At 47.1% G+C, this 27,569-nt stretch overlaps 1 protein-coding gene across 1 annotated transcript; it reads right to left on the minus strand.

Annotated features, from left to right (window-relative positions):
- Positions 1-270: 270 nt before the first annotated feature.
- Positions 271-8,646, minus strand: LOC132585848 (phospholipase A2 inhibitor gamma subunit B-like). The gene is made up of 5 exons (XM_060257724.1): positions 8,598-8,646; positions 7,332-7,448; positions 5,441-5,593; positions 2,030-2,170; positions 271-503 (listed from the first exon to the last, which is right to left on the minus strand). Exons 1-5 carry the CDS (start codon positions 8,644-8,646, stop codon positions 361-363), a joined length of 603 nt encoding a protein of 200 aa, XP_060113707.1. The 3' UTR covers positions 271-360.
- Between the last annotated feature and the right edge of the window lie 18,923 nt (positions 8,647-27,569).

Consider the following 27,569-nt stretch of genomic DNA (forward strand, 5'->3'; position numbering starts at 1 on the left):
CCTTTCTTGAGTCGGGTTGCTTTTGGCGTGGGGGTGGGGAGCATATGCTAATGAGTTATGCTACAAAACAACCTCTGGTCATCATCTCATCATCCTCATCATCACCATTGTCATCATCATCGTTGTCGTCGTCATTATTATTGTCTGTCTGTCTATCTATCTATCTGATTTCCATGCAGCAAAATCTGGATGGTGCAAAAAGAAACAAATACAACAGGAATGACTGCAGCAAAAGTACCAAATGACACATCATTCCAACATTTGAAACAGAACAAAATTAAAGGGGATATATGAATGGCTCCCTCATTGCCACCAATAGAAGCACAGCAAGGCCCAAGAGTTTGCAGATGAAGCCTTGGTTCAGGCCTTGATGCCAGCAGGTCTGCATGCAGCCTTGAGGACTTCAACACTACCCCCGGTAAAGTCGGTGACTCCTTTTTTCAGATCATCACAAACAGACTTGCTGACGCAGCCCTTCTGGGCAGTGTTGACCACAAGACTTCCTGGATAAAGAAGACAAGGTGGATGCTTAGTAGGGTCAAGGTTTCCAGCAGTAACAATTCTCGATCCAAGTCCTGGTTGGGTTTCAGAACATTCCTTTTCCTTCTATCACTGAACAGCCATTTTCAGTGTAACATGCTAGTCTTAACTGGTACCCTGAACTGGTACCCTGGCAGGAAAATTCAGTGGGCAGGGACAAGTGATCTCATGTTGCTCAGTGAAGTTATTTAGGGCATGGAACCAGAAGTTACCTTATCATGTTATGGCAATGCTCTAGGATTCACCCAAAACTCTATGCTATACTATGTTGAATTCTAGAGCATTGTGCCAGCACACTATTACTACTGGTTTTGCACTGGAACCAGGCTTTTTTTTTTTGGTAGCAGGAACTCCTTTGCATATTTGGCCACACACCCTTTATGTGGCCAATCCTCTCTGAGCTTACAGTAGGCCCTGTACTAAGAGCCCTGTAAGCTCTTGAAGGATTGGCTACATCAGGGGAGTGTGGCTTACTATGCAAAGGAGCTCCTGCTACAAAAAAAGCCCCGTGTTTCTCCAATCCCCTCTTGAAGCTGTCTATGCTTGTATCCGCCGCCACCTCCTGGGGCAGAAACAGGAGATGGGGCAATGAGAGGACCAACACTGAGAGGAATTGTCACTCTCTGCTTCCCTCTCCCAAATTTTAGCCTGTCTTTAGAAAATATGTGGCACTAATACCTTCCCCTCCTCAACCCACATGGAAGGAATAACGGAAAATATCTTCCCTTCTTCAACCCACATGGAAGGAACAATGGAAAATATCTTCCCCTCCTCAATCCACATGGAAGGAATAACGGAAAATATCTTCCCTTCTTCAACCCACATGGAAGGAATAACGGAAAATATCTTCCCCTCCTCAACCCACATGGAAGGAATAACGGAAAATATCTTCCCTTCTTCAACCCACATGGAAGGAATAATGGAAAATATCTTCCCTTCTTTAACCCGCATGGAAGGAATAACGGAAAATATCTTCCCCTCCTCAACCCACATGGAAGGAATAACGGAAAATATCTTCCCTTCTTCAACCCACATGGAAGGAATAACGGAAAATATCTTCCCTTCTTCAACCCACATGGAAGGAATAACGGAAAATATCTTCCCCTCCTCAATCCACATGGAAGGAATAACGGAAAATATCTTCCCCTCTTCAACCCACATGGAAGGAATAATGGAAAATATCTTCCCCTCCTCAACCCACATGGAATAACAGAAAATATCTTCCCTTCTTCAACCCACATGGAAGGAATAACGGAAAATATCTTCTCCTCCTCAACCCACATGGAAGGAATAATGGAAAATATCTTCCCCTCCTCAATCCACATGGAAGGAATAATGAAAAATATCTTCCCCTCCTCAACCCACATGGAAGGAATAACGGAAAATATCTTCCCCTCCTCAACCCACATGGAAGGAATAACGGAAAATATCTTCCCCTCCTCAACCCACATGGAAGGTGAAAGGACATTGACCATGAGTTCAGAATTACCATAAACAACTCTCACTGCCATATCAAGGCAGTGGTCCTCAGGGCCGTGACAGTCCACAGTCTCATCAGGGCAACTGGTAGTTGTCGTAGCATAGCAAGCTTGGCACCGCTTCCCGTTGGGTTCAGTGATGGCTGGAGGCACTGGAACCAAAATGTGAAGAGCAACTCAATTGGAGTCAAAGGGGGAAAAGTCAGCGTGGGAGCTGAAGAACATAAATGCCACCCCTCGTCTAAGGCTAGCAAAAGAACCACCACCACAAAAACGATGAGTACGGTATAGCCAGGTGATCTGAAGATTGTCCGGCAACCTTAAGTTCCAGCTCTTTTGCGGTGAGCTAGACTTATTTTTTTGCGACTGCGCAAGTTCTGAAGGAGCTGTGGGTGAGCCTGGATTAGACTCCGCTGCTCTTAACCACTACAACAAACTGGCTCTCAGCAAAGGTGTGTGGAGGAAGAACCTCTTGGCCCTTCTGTCGTATTGCATGCATGGCTTCATCTATTTAGAATGTTGGCTGATATTACAAGGTGGGAATCCCTAATTTTTTTAGTCAAAGGCATGCAAATGCCTTGCTTCTGTTCTTTTGACTAAATCATAGCAGTTTTGATGACGGGTGCACCCAATTTCCGCTTCCCATCATGCACGCTCCCTCGCTTAACCACTTGGAGATACTAGGTTACCAATTAGGGTTGTCAAGTCCAATCCCAGAAATATCTGGGGACTTTGGGGGCGGAGCCAGGAGACACTGTGGTGGAGCTAGGGGGGAGGGGGGAAACGGCGCTGGGGAGCGTGGCGAGCCGCCCCCTCTCGGAGCGGGCGACGCCACTGCGCGGCTGCTGCCTCTTCTCTACTCACCATGGCTGCTCCTCCGAGATGGGCTCAGGCTGAGCCCATCTCAGAGGAGCAGCTGCGGTGGGGCGGGGGGGCAGCAGTGGCCTCGCCCGCTCCTCTCCGCCTCTGGGGTGGAATCGGAGGGGGGGGGTGGAGGCGGGCCAGGGGCGTGGCAAGCTGCAAGTCCGGGTCCTAGAAGGGCCCAGATTCGCGGCTCGCCATGCTTCTGGCCTCCCTCGCCCTCCCCTTCTCTGGTTTTGCCTGCGCTGCTGCCGCCTCTTGGCTGCTCCTCCAAGATGGGCTCAGCCTGGGCCCATCTTGGAGGAGCAGCTGCAGTGGGCGGGGAGGGGGTGGCAGCGGCGTGGCGGGGCGGCCTCGCCCACTCCAGGATCGGGCGGCTCGCCATGCTCCCCAGCGCCGTTTCCCCCCCTCCCCCCGTTTCCATTTTTTTGGGGAGCAGGGGAAGAGGGTGGAAATCCTGGGGTCCCCTGCCAGGGCGGGAGGGTTGGGAAGCCTATTACCAATCCCCAAGTGGGGGCAGGGGACCCCTTGGTTTGGAGCCCCCCCCCCCGGCTTCAGGGTCATCAGAAAACGGGGGGGGAGGGAAATGTCTGCTGGGCACTCCATTATTCCCTATGGAGGCCGATTCCCATAAGGTCTAATGAAAAATTGATCCACAGGTGTCTGGGGCTCTGGGTCCGCTTATGGTAATTATGCTTGTCACAACCTTGCTCCTGGCTCCACCCCCAAAGTCTCCTGGCTTCACCACCAGATTTTTTAAAATTAGACTTAGCAACCCTAGGGGATACACTTTGAGTCCAACAACTTAAGGAAGAAATTCTAAAGTGTCTCATTTTCAGACTCTCATTTGCACATAGTGCAATCTGATTTTAAGGCTATGGTTTAAGGCTATGGAGAGCCAGTTTGGTGTAGTGGTTAAGTGTGTGGACTCTCATCTGGGAGAACGGGGTTTGATTCCCCACTCCTCCACTTGCACCTGCTAGCATGGCCGTGGGTCAGCCACAGCTCTGGCGGAGGTTGTCCTTGAAAGGGCAGCTGCTGTGAGAGCTCTACAGTCAGTAAATGCTTCAAGCAGTGATGTTTTTGCTGTAAAATTTATAGCATGCAACAGCACAGGCGGGGCTGGTGGATTTCCCCAGTTCTCCCAACACTTCCTGTTCCAGTCTCTGCATTGTACATGGGGTTGGACTCGATAACCCTGGTTGGACACGATTACTCAGTGATGAGCCCCCTCTGAGCCAGTTTGGTGTAGTGGTTAAGTGTGCAGACTCTTATCTGGGAGAACGGGGTTTGATTCCCCACTCCTCCACTTGCACCTGCTGGAATGGCCTTGGGTCAGCCATAGCTCTGGCAGAGGTTGTCCTTGAAAGGGCAGACTCTTATCCGGGAGAACCGGGTTTGATTCCCCACTCCTCCACTTGCAGCTGCTGAAACGGCCTTGGGTCAGCCATAGCTTTCGTAGGAGTTCTCTTTGAAAGGGCAGCTTCTGGGAGAGCTCTCTCAGCCCCACCCACCTCACAGAGTGTCTGTTATGAGGGGAGAAGATATAGAAGATTGTAAACCGCTCTGAGTCTCTGATTCAGAGAGAAGGGCAGGGTATAAATCTGCAGTCTTCTTCTTCTTAATGGAGATTGGCTCAACAAATTTCAATGACCCTATGAGATTATTTCAAATTTTTCATCTCTGTTGTTTCAGTTTGACATCCAACTCCCCAGTCAATTTTGTTTGTAAACTGAAGAATGAATTGTTACTGTTGCACCATTTTGTATCTCTTGGTGCTGAATGTCTCAATAAAATGTGTGTCCTTGTGGATATTTTGTGTGTGTCTGGGTGTCCATGGCAGAAACACACAATTTAGAACAATAAAAATGGGCAAACTGAGGGGGTGGGGAAATACTTGTAGTAACAATATATGAAGACAAAATAAAATGAAACGGTCATCTTCATATCTCCCTATTTGCCTTTTGAATGGGCGCATCAAGATTAGGAAGGCTGAAACGTATTCTGTTACTAACTTCTCAATTTAACTCCCCCCCCCCAAAAAAACACCCCACTTTGTATATTTAAAAAATATAGAAAATTAAAGCATAAAGATAGATTAAGATGGGTAGCCATGTTAATCTGTCTTTAGCAGTAGAAAAGAGCAAGAATCCAGTGGCATATTAAACACTAACAAAATTTGTGGCAGGGGAGGAGTTTTCATGAGTCTCGTTTTTTAGCAGGAGCTCCTTTGCATATTAGGCCACACACCCCTGATGTAGCCAATCCCTCTGGAGCTTACACTGGGCCCTGTACTAAGAGCCTTGCAAACTCTTGGAGGAATGGCTACATCGGGAGTGTGTGGCCTAATATGCAAAGGAGTTCCTGCTACAAAAAAAAAAGCACCTATCACTGCTCACTTCTTCAGACATGCCTTCTTCAGGTAAAGATAAGACAGAAAAACAGCAGAGATTTGAGTCCAGAGATGTCACTGAAAATGTGATGGGGAAAATATGGGGATGAAAGGTAGAAAGGATGGAGGAAGGAGTAGGCCCAGGCCACAGAGGGGAAGCGTAACTCACCTTGACTGGTTCTCGTTTGGCAGTCCTCCCCCACACAACAAGTGCTGCTTGATCGGATGGTTTTCCCTTGCCCCAAATTCATATACTTGAGTCCATGTCTACAGGTATCTAAGGTTCCACAGCCCTTGGCTATTGTCCGCAAAGGGACTCCAACTAGAGAGGGGAAGAATGACATTAAAATCAGGCCTTATTTTGGGCAGGAGCTCACAGGAGCAGAGCTCCAGAACCTCTACATTTTACTGTGCTCTTTCTGTCTCCCCCTTCCCCCCCCCCCCAATACTTGCTTCTGGGCTTCATTGTTCAACCCCCCCTGTGAGGATTTTGCTGAACTCTCATATTTGACAAACTTTCTAATATTTCCCACACACACACACATACACAAAAAGGGAAAATAACCAAAGCATAGAAAGCAAACGGATGGAAATCTTCATCATGCCGCTATGGCCGCATAGGGGAAAGTAATTTTAAAAGTATGATGGGAGTAAGGTTTTTATTATGATTCAAGAAGCATTTTTTTAAGATAGATGCTGAGCTGATATAATTTAGTACATCTTCCGGAGCTGTCAGGGGGTGCATGGCATAGGCAAATGAGCTATGCAAATGAGTTGTGCTAATGAGCTCTGGCACCTCTTTTTCTACTAAAATTAAAATAAAGTAAAAGGTGGAATATAAGTATTTTAATAAAAAAATAAATGCAGTTTGCTCAGTAGAGTTGTAGGCTGGGGGTAGGTCTATCCCATAACCCACATCTTGTGTAGTGAGTGCAAAGAAAAAAAAGGCTTGACTTGGGTACAACACAAAAATTGAGAGTTGAGGCTCCATGAATCTAGGTACTTGCCTGCTTAGCTATCCTTCTCATGCCTGAGTTTACAACCTATTTGCCCAGCACAGTTCAAGACATTGGAATGCCCTGAAAATTCAGATCCTGCCCACCCGGCCACCAGTATTAAACATTAAAATGGGGATTTGTTGTCACTTCATGGTACCTTTGGTCAGGGCTTTTTTTGTAGAGAAAGCCCAGCAGGAACTCATTTGCATATTAGGCCACACTCTCTGACATCTCCATTGTTTTGCACAGGGCTTTCTGTAGAGAAAGCCCAGAAGGAACTCATTTGCATATTAGGCCACACCTCCTGACATCACCATTGTTTTGTGCAGGACTTTTTGTAGAGAAAACCCAGCAGGAACTCATTTGCATATTAGGCCACACCCCTGACATCTCCATTGTTTTATGCAGGGCTTTTTGTAGAGAAAGCCCAGCAGGAACTCATTTGCATGTTAGGCCACACCCTTGACATCACCATTGTTTTGCTCAGGGCTTTTTGTAGAGAAAGCCCAGCAGGAACTCATTTACATATTAGGTCACACCTCCTGACATCACCATAGTTTTACCTAAAGTCTGTGTATCAACAATATAAGTATTTTTTTTCTGCCCTGGTTATTAAGACCTGTCTACAAAGATGTTTCATTTCTTTTAAGAGCAGTGAAGGTTATCATTATCAGGCCAGCCAGAGATTCTTAACTTTTGCTTTTCAGGGAAAACAGCTTGAACTGTGGGGGTGGGGAGGATAAGTAGTGTCTCTCTTTGAATTATATCGGTGTCTAATTTTGTCCGCCAAAGCTTGCATGCCTTTTTAACCTACGTAACAAATGGTCATAGTAAGGTATAAAGGTATAGCCTGACCTGTGAAGGTCAGTTCTAACAAGAACAATCTTTGCTGTGAATCTGCTAATCATGAAATAAAACCTAATTTGGTTAAAATAAAAGAGGTGAACTTAATGAATGCTGCATAGAACTTGACACCTTTTCCCCGAGACAGTTTGCTACAGTGGGCTACCTTAGCAATGGTTGGCCATAAGAACATGCTTATGGGTGCTTCTTCTCACCTACCTAGGGAGTTGTAAGATGCAGTAATGATGCAGGTATCTTTGTCAGCTTCACAAGGCATGGTGCCACCACTGCAGCTGGTGCCGAACTCAGAGCAGACTTCGCATTCCAAAGAAGAGCCTGGAGAACAGAAGGAAGATACAAGTTGCACCATTTGTTCTAGAAACAGGTCTTTGCTTCAGTTGCTGAAAAGCTACAGTTCATTTGCACTGGCCTGGAAGAGCCAGGCTACTTCAGTCTTGGAAGCCTGCTTCGTACTTGGATAGCCAGACCACCCAGGGCATCCAGGGTTGCTACGCAGAGGCAGGCGATTGCAAACCACCTCTCTTCATCTTTTGGATTGAAAACCCTGTGACAAAACTCCCCAACCTTTTCAACTGTGCAAGCACATTTGGAATTCAGACACAGTGTGATGGCTAGGGTTGCCAAGTGACATCATCACGCCGGTGACGTCGGGGGAGGGTCCTCTCCCTGCCGGCCCAATGCAGGCCGGTGGGATGGAAACCTCCCAGGTGTGGGCCCAGGAACTTGGGAGCCCTAGTGATGGCTGTAGTCACAAAACGGTCACCACAGGAAGTGGATGGAGCCAGACACAAAAGTGCTTAACTTCACTCCGATCGTGAAGATCCTTGTGCTGTGATGGCAGCTGCTGCTCAAGCAACATTTTTAGAAATCTGCAGAGCCAATCAAAGCGCCCGTGGCCAATCAGAAGCCTTGCATGGCAAAAGCCCCGTCTGGCTCCTCCTACTTTCAAGAAACACTTTGCTAGCCTATAAAAGATGCGGGCAGGAGCCATAGTGTCCAATGGGGCTACACTGGGGACTCGTTGTGCCTTCCAAGGTCACTATAGGTCAGTGGTGGCTTGACATCACTTCCACCACCACCGTCTATTTAGACACAATCACAGATAAAGGAAGACACAGCGGATGGACATTCCCTAGTTGTATAGGAGGAGGCATACTGTTTTTTATTGTACACGTCTTTATCTGGTTTCCGGGACCCAGACTGGTTTGCAAACCACTGAAGTTATCATGAGCATGGGTGGATTCCCCAAGGTGACTTCTAGGGTTATCAGTTTTGGTTTGAGAAATTCCAAAAAAAACTGGGGACAGTGTCAGAGGAGAGCAGAGTCCGGGAAGGGTAGAATGCCACGGAGTCCCTCTCTCAGATCTGCCATTTCCTCCTCATCTCTGTAGTGTATCAGTTGCGGTTGCAATTTCGGGACTTCAGCATCAACCTGGGCAGGGAGAGCCCTGTGCCCATCCTTACCTAGAGCAGCAAGGCCAAAGCAAATGAAGAGTCCCAAGACAGTCTTCATTGTGATAACCAGTGAGGTGGATGGAATCAAACAAGACCTGAAATGGGAAATATTAATAGGTGAGCACAGGCAATGGAGAAAGGAGCCAGGAGACTTTGGGGGTGGAGCCAGGAGAAAAGCTGTGACAGGCATAATTGAATTCCAAAGGGAGTTCTGGCCATCACATTTAAAGGGACCGCACTCCTTTTAAATGCCTTCCCTCTGTTGGAAATAATGAATGACAGGGGTACCTTCTTTGTGGGCTCATAGAATTGGACCCCCTGGCCCAATCTTTTTGAAACCTGGCGGGTGTTTTGAAGAGATACACTGGATGCTATGCTGCAAATTCGGTGCCTCTACCTCAAGAAGCAGCTTCCCCAGAGCCCTAGATACTCATGGATCAATTTTCCATTATACCCTATGGGAATTGGTCTCCATAGGGAATAATGGAGTGTTCAGCAGACATTTCCATCCCCTTTCCTGCTTCTTAATGACCCTGAAGTGGGAGAGGGCTGCCAACCCAGGGGATCCCCTGCCCTCACCTGGAGATTGGAAACCTCAGCCTAATCAGGGCTTTTTTGGTACAAAAAGCCCGGCAGGGACTCATTTGCATATTAGGCCACACCCCCTGATGGCACCATTGTTTCACGCAGGGCTTTTTGTAGGAGAAGCCCGGCAGGAAATCATTTGCATAATAGGACATACCCTCTGATGCCAAGCCAGCCGTAACTCCGTTCCTGTGCGTTCCTGCTTTAAAAGCAAACAAACAAAAACTTGGGCCTAATATACAAAGAAGTCCCTGCTACCAAAAGCCCTGCGTATTAAAGGTTTTTAAAGATACACAGTTAGAACTAAGGCTTGGCATTAGAAGACTTATGCCACCTGCTGGGCAGGCCAAGTATTTATCTCAATTTACACTTATTCTATGTACACGACTTATTTCTATTTCCATTTCATTGCATCTGTAGAAGCGTGTGCGCCACTGAAAGCTCATACCTTGAATAAAAGTTTGTTGGCCTTAAAGATGCCAGTGGACTCAAACTTGGTTCTATTTTTTTTCCCTGGTTGTACTTTTTTCTTTTTGCTATTCCCTTTACAAATTTGCTTCTATGCATGTTTCTGTGCACCACTGCTATTCACACACACATCCCATATACTGCACATCTACGACCAGGGAAAGCAAAACCAAAATGGAAATTGGGGCCGAGTGGGGGGGACAGGTTGGAGTGAGAAATTCAAAACCACTCTTAACAGGCAGCAGACATAGCGCAAATGGAATGGGACCATGATCCTGGCGAAGGAGGAGTTAACTCTGGCCCTTATACCATTTCTCCTGATCTAAACAATGCCCCATCCACCAGCTGGTAGCTCCACTCAGGAAAAAAAGACTGTTCAACCACTATGCCTGTCTTTTTCTTTTTTTCTACCAGGACTTAAAGTATTGGGGAGTGGAGACTTCTGAGCTGGGAAATAGGGGGGGGGGGGGGATAGCTAAGTCTCTTTAGTGTGGGGCTGTAGTTCAGTGGTAGATAATCTGTTTAGCATGCAGAAAGTCCCAGGTTCAATCCCCGGCACCTCCAGTTAAAAGCAGTAGGCCAGGGGTAGGAACGTTGGCTCTCCAGATGTTTTTTTTGCCTAAAACCCATCAGCCCCAGCCAACCCCTGCACTAGGCAGTAGGTGATGTTAAAGACCTCTACCTGAAACCCTGGAGAGCTGCTGTGAGTCTGAGCAGACAAAAACTGATCTTGATGGACCAAGGGTTTGGTTCAGTATAAAGCAACATCAAGTGTGCATTCTCCCACAGCTGCTTCTTTGGGCCCAGCTGGACTTCCATTCATAGATCTCCAGAAGCAGGGGTGGAATTCTAGCAGGAGCTGCTTTGCATATTAGGCCACACACCCCTGATGAAGCCAATCCTCCAAGAGCTTACAAAAAAAAGAGCCTTGCAAGCTCTTGGAGGATTGGCTACATCAGGGGTGTGTGGCCTAATATGCAAAGCAGCTCCTGCTAGAATTCCACCCCTGTCCAGAAGCATAGGACATTTGGCCCTTAGGGCAGTACAGAAAAGGCACAGCAAAATGCCCCTCAGAGAAGTAGCCATATATGGTGCTCGGAGCTCTTTGGAGGACATAAAGGCCGCAGAAGGAAACCATAATCAGGGGAAGCCACAGTGCAATGATGCCGCAAGAGTACACACAGGATGTGAGAGGGCAATCTCAGCGGTCACCTTTTTTTCGAAAGCAAGTTTGCTTTTTTTAAAGCTTGGCACTGTTTGCGTAACACATGGTGAAACCCAGGGCTTTTGTGTGTGTGTGTGTAGAAAAAGCCCAGCAGGAACTCATTTGCATTTTAGGCCACACTCCCTGACATCACCGTTGTTTCACACTACAAAAAAAGCCCAGAAGGGACTCATTTGAATATTCAGCCACACCCCCTGCTGCCAAGCAAGCGTTCCTGTGTTAGAGACAATCTGTCTGCCTCCCCTGGCCCCTCCAGGAGATGCAAAGAAAAAGAGCTGTCAGTCGGGAGTCTCCTTTAAAGTATACAACTTTATTGATATCAAGAAGGAGGAGGTCAATGGAATCCTCTCGGCTGCTCGCCCAACAACATGCGACCTGGACCCCTGCCCCTCTTGGCTAATTAAATCCTGCCAGAGGGAGCTTAGATGTCCTTTACGGGACATCATAACTAGATCCCTCGCACAGGGGCATTTTCCAACGCCTCTCAAAGAGGCATTGGTCCGCCCTCTCTTGAAAAAATGTACAGCAGACCCGGCCGAATTGGCGAATTACCGTCTGGTGTCTAATTTACCGTTTTTAGGTAAAATTATTGAGAGGGCAGTGGCGTTGCAGCTACAGAGGTTTCTAGATGACGCCTCCATTCTTGACCCGTGCCAGTCTGGGTTTCGCCCTGGCCACGGGACGGAGACGGTGCTGGTCGCCCTGGTGGATGACCTCCGGCGGCAACTGGATCGAGGCGGTGTTGCGGTACTGATGTTATTAGACCTGTCGGTGGCATTTGATACAGTCGACCATCAGCTGCTGACGCGCCGCCTCGCCGACATTGGGGTTGGGGGGTTGGCCTTACAATGGCTTTCCTCCTTTCTCTCAGGTCGGGGACAAAGGGTGGCTATTGGGGATGGGCAGTCCTGGAGGCACACACTAGACTGTGGGGTGCCTCAGGGAGCAGTTCTTTCCCCAATGTTGTTCAACGTCTATATGCGCCCCCTTGCCCAGATTGCCTGGAGGTTTGGGCTGGGTTGCCATCAATACGCAGATGACACCCAGCTCTATCTACTAATGGACGGCCGGCCCGACTCCGCCCCGGGGAATTTGGACCAGGCTTTACAGGCTGTTGCAACGTGGCTCAGGCTGAGTGGGCTGAAGCTGAACCCAGCAAAGACTGTGTGGGTCGCAGCGCTCTAGGAGGGGAAATAGCTCTCCTGGCCTTCGATGGCGCGCCATTGAAATCAGCACGCCAAGTAAAGAGCCTGGGTGTTTTACTGGAGCCTTCATTATCAATGGAGGCCCAGATAGTAGCCACTGCCAAGTCAGCATTCTTCCATCTGAGGCGGGCAAGGCAGTTGGCCCCTCTCCTGGAGCGTCGCGACCTCGCAACAGTGATCCATGCAATGGTCACCTCAAGATTGGACTACTGTAATGCCCTCTACTTGGGGCTACCTCTGTGCCGGACCCGGAGGTTGCAGCTGGTGCAGAACGCAGCAGCCAGGCTGCTGTTGGGACTCCCGAGATGGGAGCACATACGGCCGGGGCTGCACGGACTGCACTGGCTGCCAATTACCTACCGGGTCCAGTACAAAGTGTTGGTTATTACCTTTAAAGCCCTATATGGCCGAGGACCGGCCTACCTGAGGGACCGTCTCTCCCCATATGAACCCCAGAGGGCACTGAGGTCAGTTGGAAAAAATAAAATGACTATCCCTGGGCCGAAAGAGATCAAGCTTCAGAATACCCGAGCACGGGCCTTTTCAATAGCGGCCCCCGCTCTATGGAATCAGCTTCCTGAGGAGGTGCGGGCCCTGCGGAACCTTGATCAGTTCCGCAGGGCCTGCAAGACTGCCCTCTTTAAACAAGCATACATCGACTGCTGAGTTGTAGTTAATTTAAGGATCCGCCAACATGGTCCTGTCCAAGGACCTATGTCAACATGGAACAAATCACACTGGCAGAAATTAGCATCAGAATGCCACCATTGCTGCCAGATTAAACTAAATTATGAACTTTTAATGCATTAACGGGTTTTTATGATGTTAAATTTAAGTTTTATTGTTAAATTTAAAGTTTTTATATTTATTATTGTATATGTATAAGCTGTTGTTAGCCGCCCTGAGCCTGCCTAGGCGGGGAGGGCGGGATATAAATAAAATTTTACCTTACCTTACCTTACCTAAGAAAGAGGGGAGTCGCTTTCCAATGAGCTCCCCGATCAGTTCCATACATGCCCTTTTATCCTCTACTCCCGGCCAATGAGTCCCTCCTCCTTTCCCCATAGGTTGAAGTACTTAGAGGGTACAGGCTACCCGGCACGCCTACTTCACCCCCTCCTTGACATGTACCCCTCCCGTTACATACATTGCATGCGCATTTAAATTTACCTTTCCCCGAGGTGGGGTGTGTCAGTTAATAGTCATTACTTGATTATGCCTGCATACTTGCTATTTATTAGTCCCTATTGCTATTAATCTTTACTGTTGCCATGGCTTGTTCAACCTTTACTGTTGCCATGGCTTGTTCAACCGTGTTATTTCTTTTCCACTTCTGCGTTTTAACAATGGCTACTACACCTGTGCTATGGTTACTAAATGTTTGTACCCGGTTCCGCTCCTTGCGCCTTAACAATCGCTAAGACATTATATATGGTTCCTTCTGTTTCAGCTCATTTCACTCCTCTCACCTGTGCATTCCTGCTCCAAAAAAGCCCTGGTGAAACCACACAGATATGCTATTTGCATGAGGATTTTCAACCTATTTGCCAGTCTCTGTTCATGTGTTTTGGGGAGCAGTTCCACATATCAACAGGGCTTTTTGTGTGTGTGTGTGTGTAGCAGGAACTCCTTGGCATATCAGTCCACACACCCCTGATGTAGCCAATCCTCCAAGAGCTTACACTAGGCCCTGTACTAAGAAGAAGAAGATGAAGAAGATATTGGATTTATATCCCGCCCTCCACTCTGAAGAGTCTCAGAGCAGCTCACAATCTCCTTTCCCTTCCTCCCCCACAACAGACACCCTGCGAGGTGGGTGGGGCTGGAGAGGGCTCTCACAGCAGCTGCCCTTTCAAGGACAACCTCTGCCAGAGCTATGGCTGACCCAAGGCCATTCCAGCAGGTGCAAGTGGAGGAGGGGGGAATCAAACCCGGTTCTCCCAGATAAGAGTCTGCCCTTTCAAGGACAACCTCTGCCAGAGCTATGGCTGACCCAAGGCCATGCCAGCAGGTGCAAGTGGAGGGGTGGGGAATCAAACCCGGTTCTCCCAGATAAGAGTCCAGACACTTAACCACTACACCAAACTGGCTCTCCTGCTAGAGCCCTGCTAGACTGAAAGCAGATCGTCCAGTGAGCATCTTCTTCCCCGTCTTTATGGCAAAAGGATTTTAATGATCACGTTTCACCTGAAACATCTCATCGTGATCAGACCAGGGTTGATTTCCGCAACCATCCTAAGAGGTAGGTTATGCTCGGGGCTTTTTGTTTTTGTAGCAGGAACTCCTTTGCATATCAGGCCACACACCCCTGATGTTGCCAATCCTCCAAGAGCTCACAGGAGTTCCCGCTACACAAAAAAAGCCCTGGAGACCACCAAGGCCATTGCCTTCCCCAGTCACCAAGAAAATCCAGGTTTGCTATGCAGAGGCAGGCAATGGCAAACTACGTCTCAACGCCTCTTGCCCTGAAAACTCTACTGTGTTGCCATAAGTCAGCTGTGAATTGACGGCACTTTCCACCACCACCATATTAGTAGGCAAAGTTCAAAAGCAGGGTATACAATACAGACTTGGTATACAATACAGCAGGGTATACAATACAGACTGGAGATATTACAGCTCTTCCCCCATTCTGTCCTTCTGTGGGTCGAGATGGACCAGCTTGGTGTAGTGTTTAAGAGCGGTGGGCTCTAATCTGGAGAACTGGGTTTGATTCCCCACTCGTCCTCCACCTGGAGCCAGCTGGGTGACCTTGGGCTGGTCACAGTTCACTCAGCCCACAAAAGAAACCCAGCTCACCACAAAAAAGAGCGAGAGTTTCAGGCTGCCAGACAATTTTTGGATCTCCTGGCTATACTACACCCACTGCCTTATGACAATCGATCAATTAATTAAGCTCTGCTGTGTTTGCATGTGCAATAGGAAGGTTCTCTCTGAATCTCTCTCCCACCCCCCCCCCCCCCATTGTACACTGACAGATCTCTCAAAATACAGTCTTGGTTTGGTCAAGATGGGCAGCCCTTGTTAGTTTGTCTGTGGCGGTAGAAAAAAGAATCCAGTAGCACCTTAAAGACTAACTGGATTTGTGGCGGGGTAAGAGCTTTCACGTGGAAGAAGAAGAAGAAGAAGAAGGTATTGGTTGAGGAAGAAGAAGGAAAGGTTGAAACGCTTAAGGCTCTTTACCTTGGAGAAACGTCGACTGCGGGGTGACATGATAGAGGTTTACAAGATAATGCATGGGATGGAGAAAGTAGAGAAAGAGATACTTTTCTCCCTTTCTCACAATACAAGAACTCCTGGGCATTCGATGAAATTGCTGAGCAGTCAGGTTAAAACAGATAAAAGGAAGTACTTCTTCACCCAAAGGATGATTAACATGTGGAATTCACTGCCACAGGAAGTGGTGGCGGCCACAAGCATGGCCACCTTCAAGAGGGGTTTAGATAAAAATATGGAGCAGAGGTCCATCAGTGGCTATTAGCCACAGTGTGTGTGTGTGTGTTGGCCATTGTGTGACACAGAGTGTTGGACTAGATGGGCCATTGGCCTGATCCAACATGGCTTCTCTTATGTTCTTATGGATTTATATCCCACCCTATACTCAGAGTCTCAGAGTGGTCACAATCTCCTTTACCTTCCCCTTGCACCCCACTCCCCCACAACAGACACCCTGTGAGGTAGGTGGGGCTGAGAGAGCTCTTACAGCAGCTGCCCTTTCAAGGACAACTCCTACAAGAGCTATGGCTGACCCAAGGCCATTCCAGCAGGTGCAAGTGGAGGAGTGGGGAATCAAACCCGATTCTCCCAGATAAGAGTCCGCGCACTTAACCACTACACCAAACTGACTCCTACCCTGCCACAAATTTTGTTAGTCTTTAAGGTGCTAATGGAACTCAAACCTTGGTTTGAATATACTTATGAATGGATCAGGGAACCCCATGGTGCAGAGTGGTAAAGCTGCAGTACTGCAGTCCAAGCTCTGCTCACAACCTGAGTTCAATCCTGGCAGAAGCTGGGTTCAGGTAACCAGCTCGAGGCTGACTCAGCCTTCCATCCTTCCGAGGTCAGTAAAATAAGCACCCAGCTTGCTGGGGGGAAGTGTAGATGACTGGGGAAGGCAATGGCAAACCACCCCGTAAAATTGTGCCATGAAAATGTCATGATGTGACATGACACCATGGTTCTTAACAACTTGTTGCTTGCCCAGGGGACTACTTTTACCATTTACCTTTATGAATGGATCAAAATTCCTTGGGGAGGGGTAATGCAGGTATTTATCACTGCACACCGAAGTGCATTGGTAAAACACCATACATACACAAAAAAATCACTGCAGACAGATGCATAGCCACACACGTTTCTTTTTTGCAGCACGTCAGTAGACAAGAAGAAGAAGAATTACAGATTTATACCCCGCCTTTCTCTCTGAATCAGAGACTCAGAGCAGCTTACAATCTCTTATATCTTCTCCCTCCCACAACAGACACCCTGTGAGGTGGGGGGTGGGGCTGAGAGGGCTCTCACAACAGCTGCCCTTTCAAGGACAACTCCTGTGATAGCTATGGCTAACCAAGGCCATTCCAGCAAGAGGAGGAGTGGGGAATCAAACCTGGTTCTCCCAGATAAGAGTCCACACACTTAAGCACTACACCAAACTGGCTCTCACACACCTCAAGGAACTGAAAGAGGTGACATACATACACAACCTGCTATACAAAAGTTGAACATGCATGCTACTAGGGGATTCCCTAATACAGCGGCTCCATTTCAGAAAGACAGCCCATTTTGAACTCCAAATTCCAGGAAGAAACTTAGAGAATTTCAGGAGGATTTCTGGTTTCCATAGATGGCAGTAAACTTACCAGGAATTCTCTAAGCGCTGCTAAGATGGTTTTCAGAGAACAGAGCTGATTCGATGGATCTTTGAGAACGTGCTTTCTTTCTCAGTCTCACGGCCCCACTTTCCCTTTTATACAGAAGAAACATGATCACGTATTTCTCAACCTCCTCCCTTGACACACCGGTTGCAAAAGTTGCCACACCAGTGTTAATTTGCTTCTCTTTTGTGGTGGGATCAGCTGACCTTTTGATAAGGCTCCATGTAACATTTTTTTTTTTTGACGAATTGGTAAAATGTGCTTTGGATCCTGTTACGGTTAGGTTGATCTGTAAGCGGTTGAGTGATCACATCCCAAGAGTGCTTGCGAATGGTTCCTCCTTCTCTTGGAGAGGAGTGAGAAGTTTATACGTCTGAATATCAGAACATCATGGGGAGCCCTGTCAAAAGCTTTACTGAAATCTAGGTAAACAGCACCAACAGCATTCCCTTGATTCAGTAAGCTCGTTACCTGTCAAAGAAGGAAATGAGGTTGGTCTGACCTGTTAGGGACAAATCCATGCTAACTCCCCTGGCATACCAAATTAGAATCATAGAACCATAAAATCATAGAGTTGGAAGGGACCTCCAGGATTATCTATTCCAACCCCCTGCACAATGCAGGAAACTCACAAATCCCTCCCCCTAAATTCACAGGATTCTCATTGCTGTCAGGTGGCCATCAAGCCTCTGTTTAAAAACCTCCAAGGAAGGAGAGCCCACCACCTCCCGAGGAAGCCTGTTCTACTGAGGAACTGCTCTAATGGTCTGCAAGTTCTTCCTAATGTTGAGCCGGAAACTCTTTTGATTTGATTTCAACCCATTGGTTCTGGTCCTACCTTCTGGGGCCACAGAAAACAACTCCACACCATCCTTTTTATCACGGGTGGCCAATGGTAGCTCTCCAGATGTTTTTTGCCTACAACTCCCATCAGCCCCAGCCATCAGTCATGCTGGCTGGAGCTGATGGGAGTTGTAGGCAAAAAAACATCTGGAGAGCTACCATTGGTCACTCCTGCTCTATATGACAGCCCTTCAAGTACTTGAAGATGGTAATCATATCACCTCTCAGCTGCCTCCTCTCCAGGCTAAACATGGCCAGCTCCTTCAACCTTTCTTCATAGGATTTGGTCTCCAGACCCCTCACCATCTTCATCACCTACCTGTGGACCTGTTCCAGCTTGTCTATATCCTTCTTAAAATTTGGTGCCCAAAACTGAACACAATACTCCAGGTGAGGTCTTATCAGTGCAGAGTAAAGCAAAACCATCACTTCACGTGATCTGGACACTATACTTCTGTTGATACAGTCCAAAATGGCATTTGCCTTTTTAGCCACCACATCACACTATTGACTCATGTTCAGTGTATGGTCCACTAAGACCCCAAGATCCTTTTTGCACCTACTACTGCTAAGACGAGTCTCCCCCATCCTATAACCATGCATTGGATTTTTCCTACCTAAATGCAGAACTTTACATTTATCCCTGTTAAAATGCAATGTATTGTTTTTAGTCCAATTTTCCAGCCTATCAAGATCATCCTGGATCGTGTTTCTGTCTTCTATTGTATTTGCAACCCCTCCCAATTTAGTATCATCACCAAATTTAATAAGCACTCCCTCTATTCCTTCATCCAAATCATTTATAAAGATGTTGAACAAAACAGGTCCCAGGGCAGGTCCTTGAGGCACTCCACTTGTCACTCCTCTCCAAGAGGATGAGGAAGCAGTCCCAACCACTGTTTGGGTGCAACCTCTCAACCAGTTGTCCTTTAGGTGCTTGCAGATTCAACCCTTTAAAACCTGCTCCAGTATCTTCTCTGAGACAGTGGTCAGACTGACTGGCCTGTAATTTCCTGGGTCATACCTCCTCACTTTTTTGATGATTGGGATGATGTTCACCATCCTCCAGTCTTGTGACACATCTTCTGTCCTCCAAGAGGTCTGGAAGTTGATTGACAAAGGCTCTGCAAGATCTCTGGAAAGTTCTTTGAGCACCGTTGGGTGTGTACCATCAGGCCCGGGGGATTTGTACTCATTCATTGCAGCCAGGTGCTTCTCAACTACCACTTTGTCCATATTAACCAGCAGCCCGGATGCCGTGCCTTGCCTATTGCTATCTCTAGATGAGCCTGTACTCATCTTCAGGGGGAAAAAACTGAGGCAAAATAGGCATTAAGCTTTTCTGGTTTCTCTCTGTCCTCTGTCAGAATTTCTCCATTTTCACCCAACAGTGTTCTACAGAAGCTTTGCAGAATTTGTCTCCCAACACACATCAGGGAAGTTGAAGTCATCCATAACTACCAGGTGTGACGGAGAGCCCCCTATTTTTCATTTATATGGACATCGTGATCACTGGTTTGGTTGCCAGGATGCCTGGAGATGCAACTCTCACGCATCTGCTCAAAGACGTGGGTTTTACCTACCATTTTCTAAGAGACTTATGTGAATACTAACAGCCTCAGCGTTACAACAGCACTCTATATCTCTGGAAGGGTGCTAGCCAGGAGTAAAGACAAGCTCCCTGCCACTCCGTGCGTGCACAATCTCGGCCATTGCAGTGGAAGAAATCGCACTGCCAGGAACTGCCCAGGCAAGCGGTTTCCAGCCTTGTCCATGAAAGCCATGTTGGTAGGCTAACATCATCAGTGACCATTTTCCTGCACTGCCGGACTCCACGACAGAGAAGCAAGAGGCTCACGTACTCAACAGCTGTTTCAAACATCTACATAAGGCAATTGTGCTTGGCTTAGGCGTGGATCCTGCCGGACCACCCAAGTCTTTGTCAAACGGAACTTTAGACAAAGGACTGTGGTCACCAAAGAGCAAGAAGAGGAAGATCAGCTTCACCCAGAGGCAGAGTTCTTTGTGCAGATCGGGTGTCAGCTTAGGTACCAATTTGGCCCTCTAGTTCACTTTTAAATAAGTTTGGATAGCTAAACAAGCATATCACCTCCACCCATGCCTTGCCCTAACTGTCATTCTAGAACCTCCCCTTTCCCTGAGGTAATACACCATGTGACACCACATCATGCCCCATCTGACCCTGTGTCATAATCCTCTGCCCTCCTGCCCCCTAAGGGCTTAAGGGAGACCTTATAAACTCTGACCCTATACCCCACAAGTGTGCATCTGGCGGTACCCCTGCCCTGCCCCCGACACCTGATCAGTTGAGGGTCCTCCCCATCCATCCTTTTTCGTCGCCATTGGAGCCTTCCTTGAAGACTACGGTGGGTAATTATTACCCTGTTTGTCTACCTGTGTGTATACCCCTGTCTGTTTCAACCCTACTTTTATTAGGACTGTATGTGTGTTGTGTGATTTTATACCCTTGTATGCTTGCCTTTATTCTATAATAAACTCCCCCCCCCCCCCGATTATTAGAGAAATATCTCCTCATTATTGAGCGACTTCCAAAGGAGAAACCTTCTGTGTATACAGATTCTTAAGATCTCGCTAAAAGGCTGATTGCCCACCACGCTAAATTTCCCGGAACCCTATTTTTAGGGCAATTTGCCTAACCCAGGTCACGTTGTTTGAATACCCTGTCAAGCGGTTCAAGCAGGACAGTGTCCATCTCCTCATCCCGGTCAGGAGGTCTGCAGCAAACTGCAACCACAATACTTTTTGTCCTTCCCTTCCTTATCCTCACTCAGACACTTTCCACTGAACTGCCGCCCTCCTCCTCCAGTACTTCCTGACAAACCCACCCTCTCCTCACATACAACACCACTCTACCTCCTCTTTGACCCTTTTGGTTTTCCTTGAACAACTCATATCCATCCACTACTACATTCCAGTCATGAGAATCATCCCACCAAGTCTCTGTAATGCCTACTAAAACATATCCCTCTGTATGCATTAAAAACTCAAGCTCTTCCTTCTTATTGTCCAGGCTTTGGGCATTGGTACATAGACACCTGAAGCCTCAGACCTTTGGGTCCACTAGACCCGGCCCTCCCAGAGAGATCTCTGTTGTTTGGTCTACTTAATTTAAATCGCTATCTTGGTAATCTCCTTCCCTGATGCTGCCAATTTAAAGCCCTCTTGATGAATCTCTCCAGGTTTCTGCCAAACACCTTCTTCCTGGACTTTGACAGATGAAGTGAGTCCCATGGAAGAAGAAGAAGAAGAAGAAGAAGAAGAAGAAGAAGAAGAAGAAGAAGAAGAAGAAGAAGAAGAAGAAGAAGAAGAAGAAGAAGAAGAAGAAGAAGAAGAAGAAGAAGAAGAAGAAAATATTAGATTTATATCCCGCCCTTCACTCTGAATCTCAGAGCAGTCACAATGTCCTTTACCTTCCTCTTCCACAACAAACACCCTGTGAGGTAAGTGAGGCTGAGAGGGCTCTCACAGCAGTTGCCCTTTCAAGGACAACCTCTGCCAGAGCTATGGCTGACCCAAGGCCATTCCAGCAGCTGCAAGTGGAGGAGTGGGGGAATAAAACCCGGTTCTCCCAGATGAGAGTCTGCCCTTTCAAGGACAACCTCTGCAGAGCTATGGCTAACCCAAGGCCATTCCAGCAGGTGCAAGTTGAGGAGTGGGGGAATCAAACCCGGTTCTCCCAGATAAGAGTCCGCCCTTTCAAGGACAACCTCTGCCAGAGCTATGGCTGACCCAAGGCCATTCCAGCAGCTGCAAGTGGAGGAGTAGGGAAATCAGACCCGGTTCTCCCAAATAAGAGTCTGCACGCTTAACCACTACACCAAACTGGCTCTAACTAGTAGGTTATCATGCAGAAAAGGTAGCCTGTGGTCCCAGAATCCAAATCACTCCTGCTGGCACCACCAACGCAACCAGTGGTTCACCTCCATCATCATCTGCTCCCGTTGTATTCCCCTTCCCACAACAAGAAATGCTGACGAGAACACCATGTGCACCCCCTTTCCTTTCAGCTTCGTCCCCAGAGCTTCCAATGATGTTGTTAGGCAAATTGCCCTCAAAAGAGGTTTTGGGGGGATTTAGATTGGTGGGCAATCAGCCTTTTAGCGAGATCAAAAACCTTTTTTATACAGAAGGCGTCTTCTTTGAGAGTTACCCTCTTAATAACGAGGAGATTTTGGTCTAATAATAATAGGGGGGTTTATCATAAAATACAAGCAAACATGCAAGAGTGTAAAATCATACAACATACATACAGGTCTAAGAAAAACAGGTTTGAAATATACAGGGGTAAACACATGGGTAGACAGAGTTATAATTACCTATTGTAGTCTTTGAGGAAGGCTCCAACGGCAATGAAAAAGGGAATGGGGGAGATGGCCCTCAACTGATCAGGTATCGGGGGGGGCGTGTCTAAACAGCAGGATAGGGGTACTGTCAGAGACACACGTGTGGGGAGTTGGGTCAGAGGTTATAAGGACTCCCTTGAACCCTTAGGGGGTAGGAGGTCCAGGGGATTATGACACTGGGTCAGATGGGACATGATGCTGTACCACATCGTACATTACCTCAGAAAAGGGGAGGCTCCATAAGTGACCATTTGGGCAAGGAATGAGTGAGTCCTCTACTCAAATTTATCTAAAAAGGGACAATAGAGAGTCGAATTGAAACCTAAGGTGACACCCGATCTATACAATGGCTCTGGTCTTGGAATACAGCTTCTCTTCCTCTTCCTCCACTGGATGGTACCTTTCTTTGTCAAGAGTTCTGTTTGACAAAGACTTGGGCAATGTGGCAGGATGCACGCCCAAGATAAGCTTGATTGCCTCATGCAGATGTTTGCAGCAGCTGTGGTGTACATGGGCCTCTTGCTTCTCAGTCACGGAGTCTGGCAGTGCAGGAAAATGGTCACTGGTGATGTTAGCCTACCAACATGGCTTTCATGGGAAAGGCTGGAAACTGCTTGTCTGGGCAGTTCCTGACGACGCGACTTCTTCCACTGCAACAGCCGAGATTGCTCTTGCATGGAGTGGCGGGGATCTGGTCTTCACTCTTAGATTGCACCCTTCCAGAGCTGTGGGGTGCAATTGGGAAGCTGAGGCTGTTACTATTGACGTAAGTCTCTTATAAAGTGGTTGGTAAGCCCATGTATACAAGCAGATGTGTGAGAGCTTCATCTCCAGGCATCCTGGCAACCAAACCAGTTATCACGATGTCCATATAAATGAAAAATAGGGGGCTATCCGTCACAATGTTCATGGCTATGTCCTTGGTTCCTGCATTTACCATCCCAAATAGGTAGTGTTCTCTGGGTTTTATAAGTTTTGGGATCCTGTTCATATCTTTAATTTTCGCCTCAGGCAAGCAACACACCTCTCAGGCCAGAGGGTCAGGCCTGGATTCTAGACTTTCCATACCCCTCAGCAGGGAATCACCTATGACCAACATCTTCCACTTCCTGTTGCAAACCAAGGCATTCTTCAAGACTTCCTCCCTCACACACACCCTTTCTACACTGTAGGAATGTAGAAAATTCCAAATTGTCTCCAGAGGACAAAATCTCATCCTTTTAGCATCCCTTTGATGAAACTGGTTAACTTTGCATCATTTTGTAAAGTTTTGTTTTTATTCTTGATTGCTAAAAAGCATTCTACTTTCTGTGTCCAAAGCACCTTCTTTGCACAATGCATTTATGTATTAGTTTACCCAGTGTCGAACACAATGGAATTTGAACCCAGGGCCTTGGATAAACATCTGAAGCAGAGGTCCATCAGTGGCTATTAGCTGCAGGGTATTGTTGGAATTCTCTGTCTGGGGCAGTAATGCTCTGTATTCTTGGTGCTTGGGAGGGGCAACAAGGTGAGGGCTTCTGGTGTCCTGGCCCCACAGATGGACCTCCTGATGGCACCTGGGTTTTTTGACCACTGTGTGACACAGAGTGTTGGACAGGATGGGCCATTTGCCTGATCCAACATGGCTTCTCTTATGTTCTAGAAGGTCAGACTCTTATTGTTACACCATCTGCCCCCTCCCCCAAGACCTTTGCTTTGAAAGGGGAACTGCAGATGGCCATTGCATACAAGTGCAGATCAGCTATTAATCCTCCTTCTCCTGCTAGTCAGGCGATTCCGGAAGACCACTCAAAGGTTGTTTGCTATACAACCCCCCCCCCCCCCAATTGGTTTATTGGCCATTTAAATTGATCAATTGCTTATAGGGTGCAGGGGTGGTGGTGGTTTGCGGGGCTCAGAGGCTCACCTCCCATTTAAAGGACTTGCCCTTTGTGTATCTTAAAAGGAAAGAAGGAAGTAAGCTGTTGACAGGGCTATCTTAAGCAACAGGAAACCACATTCAGTGCTTTCTTGGTAAGGACAATCTGTGTTCAGAGGCCAGCCGCAGAATGCGGCTTGTTTGTTTTTCAGGTCCTCATTCCTCAAAAGAGTTGCCCTTCCTTGAACAGCACTGTGCCTCTTCTGCCTCTTAATCATGGGAGTGTTTAGAAATGCGAGGCTTTGTATTTTCGTCACCTGTGTGCCTATATCAGGGGTGGCCAAACCGCAGCTCGGGAGCCACTTGTGACCCTTTCACATATTGTGTGGCTCTTGAAGCCTCCACTTGGCCAGCTTGGAGAAGGCATTTCTCTCTTTAAATCACTTCTCCAAGCCAGCTGGCAGCTTGGAGAATGCATTTAATGTTAAAGTTGCTTTCTTTCTACCTCTCCCCCCACCTATCCCCCATCTATCTTCCTTCCTTCCTTCCTTCCTTCCTTGTTTTACAGCTCTCAAACATCTGACATTCATGTCTTGTGGCTTTCAAACATCTGACATTTATTTCATGCGGCTCTCACATTAAACAAGTTTGGTCACCCCTGCCCAATTTTATTTGGGTGTGTGTTTTACACTCATATTTTGCTCCCTCTAGTGGCCTCTTTCATATTACTCTGTGTGTCTCCCTGAAGCTTTGAAGTGCCGACCAGTGACAAGTTAGACTAGGCTTTGGTATAAATATATAAGATATATAGAGAGAATTATTAGGGGGACCTCTGGGTGGCTTTGCCCTTCTGAGGCTAGAAAAGTGTGTTCCCAGGGCTTTGCTTTTGTAGCAGAAACTCCTTTGCATATTAAGCCACACTTTCCTGTTGCAGCCAATCCTCCAAGAGCTTACAGGGCTCTTAGTACAGGGCCTACTGTAAGCTCCAGGAGGATTGGCTACATCAGGGGTGTGTGGCCTAATATGCAAAGGAGTTCCTGCTACAAAAACAAACAAAAAAACCCAAAAACCCTGTATGTTCCCTAGCACGGGGCTGCAGAAAGCCATGAATTCAGATCTAAGCCTTACCTTTAGAAGTGAATAGCTGCATTTGTTCTGATGAGGGAAGATAAAGCCCTGTCTTTTTAAACTTATATTCCACAAGTTCTCTCAAGGCTGTTCTGCTCAAGAGCAGTTTCTGTCAGAGCTCTCTCAGCCCCACCTGCCTCACAGGGAGGGCTTTTTTGTAGCAGGAACTCCTTTGCATATTAGACTACATCCCCCCCTTCGATGTAGCCAATCCTGCAAGAGCTTACAGTAGGCCCTCTAAGAAGAGCCTGTAAGATATTGGAGGATTGGCTACGGGGAGGGGGATAGTCTAATATGCAAAGGAGTTCCTGCTACAAAAAAAGTCCTGCTCACAGGGTGTCTGTTGTAGGGAGGGGAAGGGAAAAGGAAAGGAGATTGTAAGCCACTCTGAGATCCCTTCGAGTACTGAAGGGCAGTACTCTTCTTCTACTACTGATGGTCATTGGTTTTCCTGCTGCTTGTTACCCATTTTCCCTCAGAGGGGTAGAGAGAAATCCATCTGGAAGTCAAAGGAGGTCCCAAAGATAGAAACAAGAAGGAAATAGTCTTTGTTGATGAGTTGCATGTTACTGAAACTCTTTAATTCACAAATGCCCAGAGAGAGCTAAGAGAAGACATCCAGATGATTATTTATCCTAGCTGGCTGGCCGACATGGAGCTTTTATGGTAAATGTGTCACATATAATAAGGATTACAGCCAGGGGTAGGAATTCTAGCAGGAGCTCCTTTGCGTATTAGGTCACACACCCCTGATGTAGAAAGAAAAGAAAGAAAGAAAGAAAGAAAGAAAGAAAGAAAGAAAGAAAGAAAGAAAGAAAGAAAGAAAGAAAGAAAGAAAGAAAGAAAGAAAGAAAGAAAGAAAGAAAGAAAGAAAGAAAGAAAGAAAGAAAGAAAGAAAGAAAGATTTTCATATGGTACCATAGAGTTTTTCCTCCGAAATTGCTAGAGCGTCCAGGAAAACCAAAGAGTTTTTCTGGATGCTCCTAAAGCTGCCAGTGCGCAGTGTTCCTGGCGCGATGACATCACTTCTGTGTGACGTCATTTCAGTTCCTCTGCCAGAGGACGCAGGGGACTTGGCCACCCTATTTCTCAACAGGGCTGGCCTGAGACTGTCTGGCACCCTAGGTAAAGCAAACTTCTGCCCCCCCCCCCTCCTCCCCGTGCTCTGATAAATCCTTCTTCACTCTCGAATGACTCTTGGGAATGTGGAAGATTCTAGGACAGAAAGTCTCAGGTTTTTTAATAAGCAGAGAAGCAACAAACATTATGCTGGCTTGTTTCAAAAATCTACTGAAGCAAGCTGTAAGCTGTGATGAAACGTTTCTCAGTGTCAAAGTTTACACTTCCAAAGAATGCTTTTTGGGTTTGCACTCTGCACACGCTCAGAGGCAACAAGGAATGCTTTGCTGGTCAGCAGGACATGGTGCCAGTGGCTCTGCACTAGAGCAGTGATTCTTACAAACCTGCTTCTTTTCATGATTTCCTCCTCCTGTGGAAGCATGCTGACACACACAGCCTTTGCAAACACAAAGCCCTTGACCACACGCTCCTTCTCCATTGGTTCCTCTAGGACTTTTTTTGAGCAAGAACGCACAGGGATGCAGTTCCAGCTGGCTTAGCGTCAGAGGGTGTGGCCTAATATGCCAATGAGTTTGTGCTGGGCTTTTTCTACACAAAGCCCTGTGCAAAACAATGGTGGCATCAGGGGGTGTGGTCTAATATGCAAAGGAGTTCCTGCTGGGCCTTTTCTACAAGAAAAGTCCTGGCTTCCTCTATTCCCCCAAAGATCCTAAGAAACTCACTCTAGTAACTATCAAGACACATTTAACTTGATCAACACATATATGCAATGCAGAAGTAAAAAAAACCACCAACTAAAATACAATATGAGAGATATTGTTCCCTGCATCAGATCTTGGTTTCCAAAATGCAGCAGAGAGCAATGGAAAGGTCATGAGTGGCCACTAGAGTTTCTCAACTCACGTTTGGGTCCCAACCCAGAGGTTGGAAAACACTGACCTAGAAGACAGCAGAAGGTGCTTTGAGTGAGTTCTGCCTTCCAATGGCACATCTACGCATTTCTTCTGCTCTTCAATCTCATCTGTTCCAATAGGAGCCTCAGCACTCCAGAAACATGTTTACTGGATGTAAAAGTGAGATTACCATAAGCACCATGAGAAGACTGCTGACAGTCCAGGAAAAAAAATGGGTCTGGACTATTTTAGTCCCATTGGCAGGGGTTTTTGGGTAGCAGGAACTCCTTTGCATGTTAGTGAGAGGAGTGAAATAATGAAATGAGCTGAAGCAGAAGGAACCAAATGTAATGTCTTAGTGATTGTGACGATGCTGATTGTGAAGATGCAAGAAGCGGAACCGATACAAACAGTTAGTAACCATAGCACAG

The sequence above is a fragment of the Heteronotia binoei genome, chromosome 17 (assembly GCF_032191835.1).
Source record: "Heteronotia binoei isolate CCM8104 ecotype False Entrance Well chromosome 17, APGP_CSIRO_Hbin_v1, whole genome shotgun sequence".
Taxonomy (NCBI): Eukaryota; Metazoa; Chordata; class Lepidosauria; order Squamata; family Gekkonidae; genus Heteronotia; species Heteronotia binoei.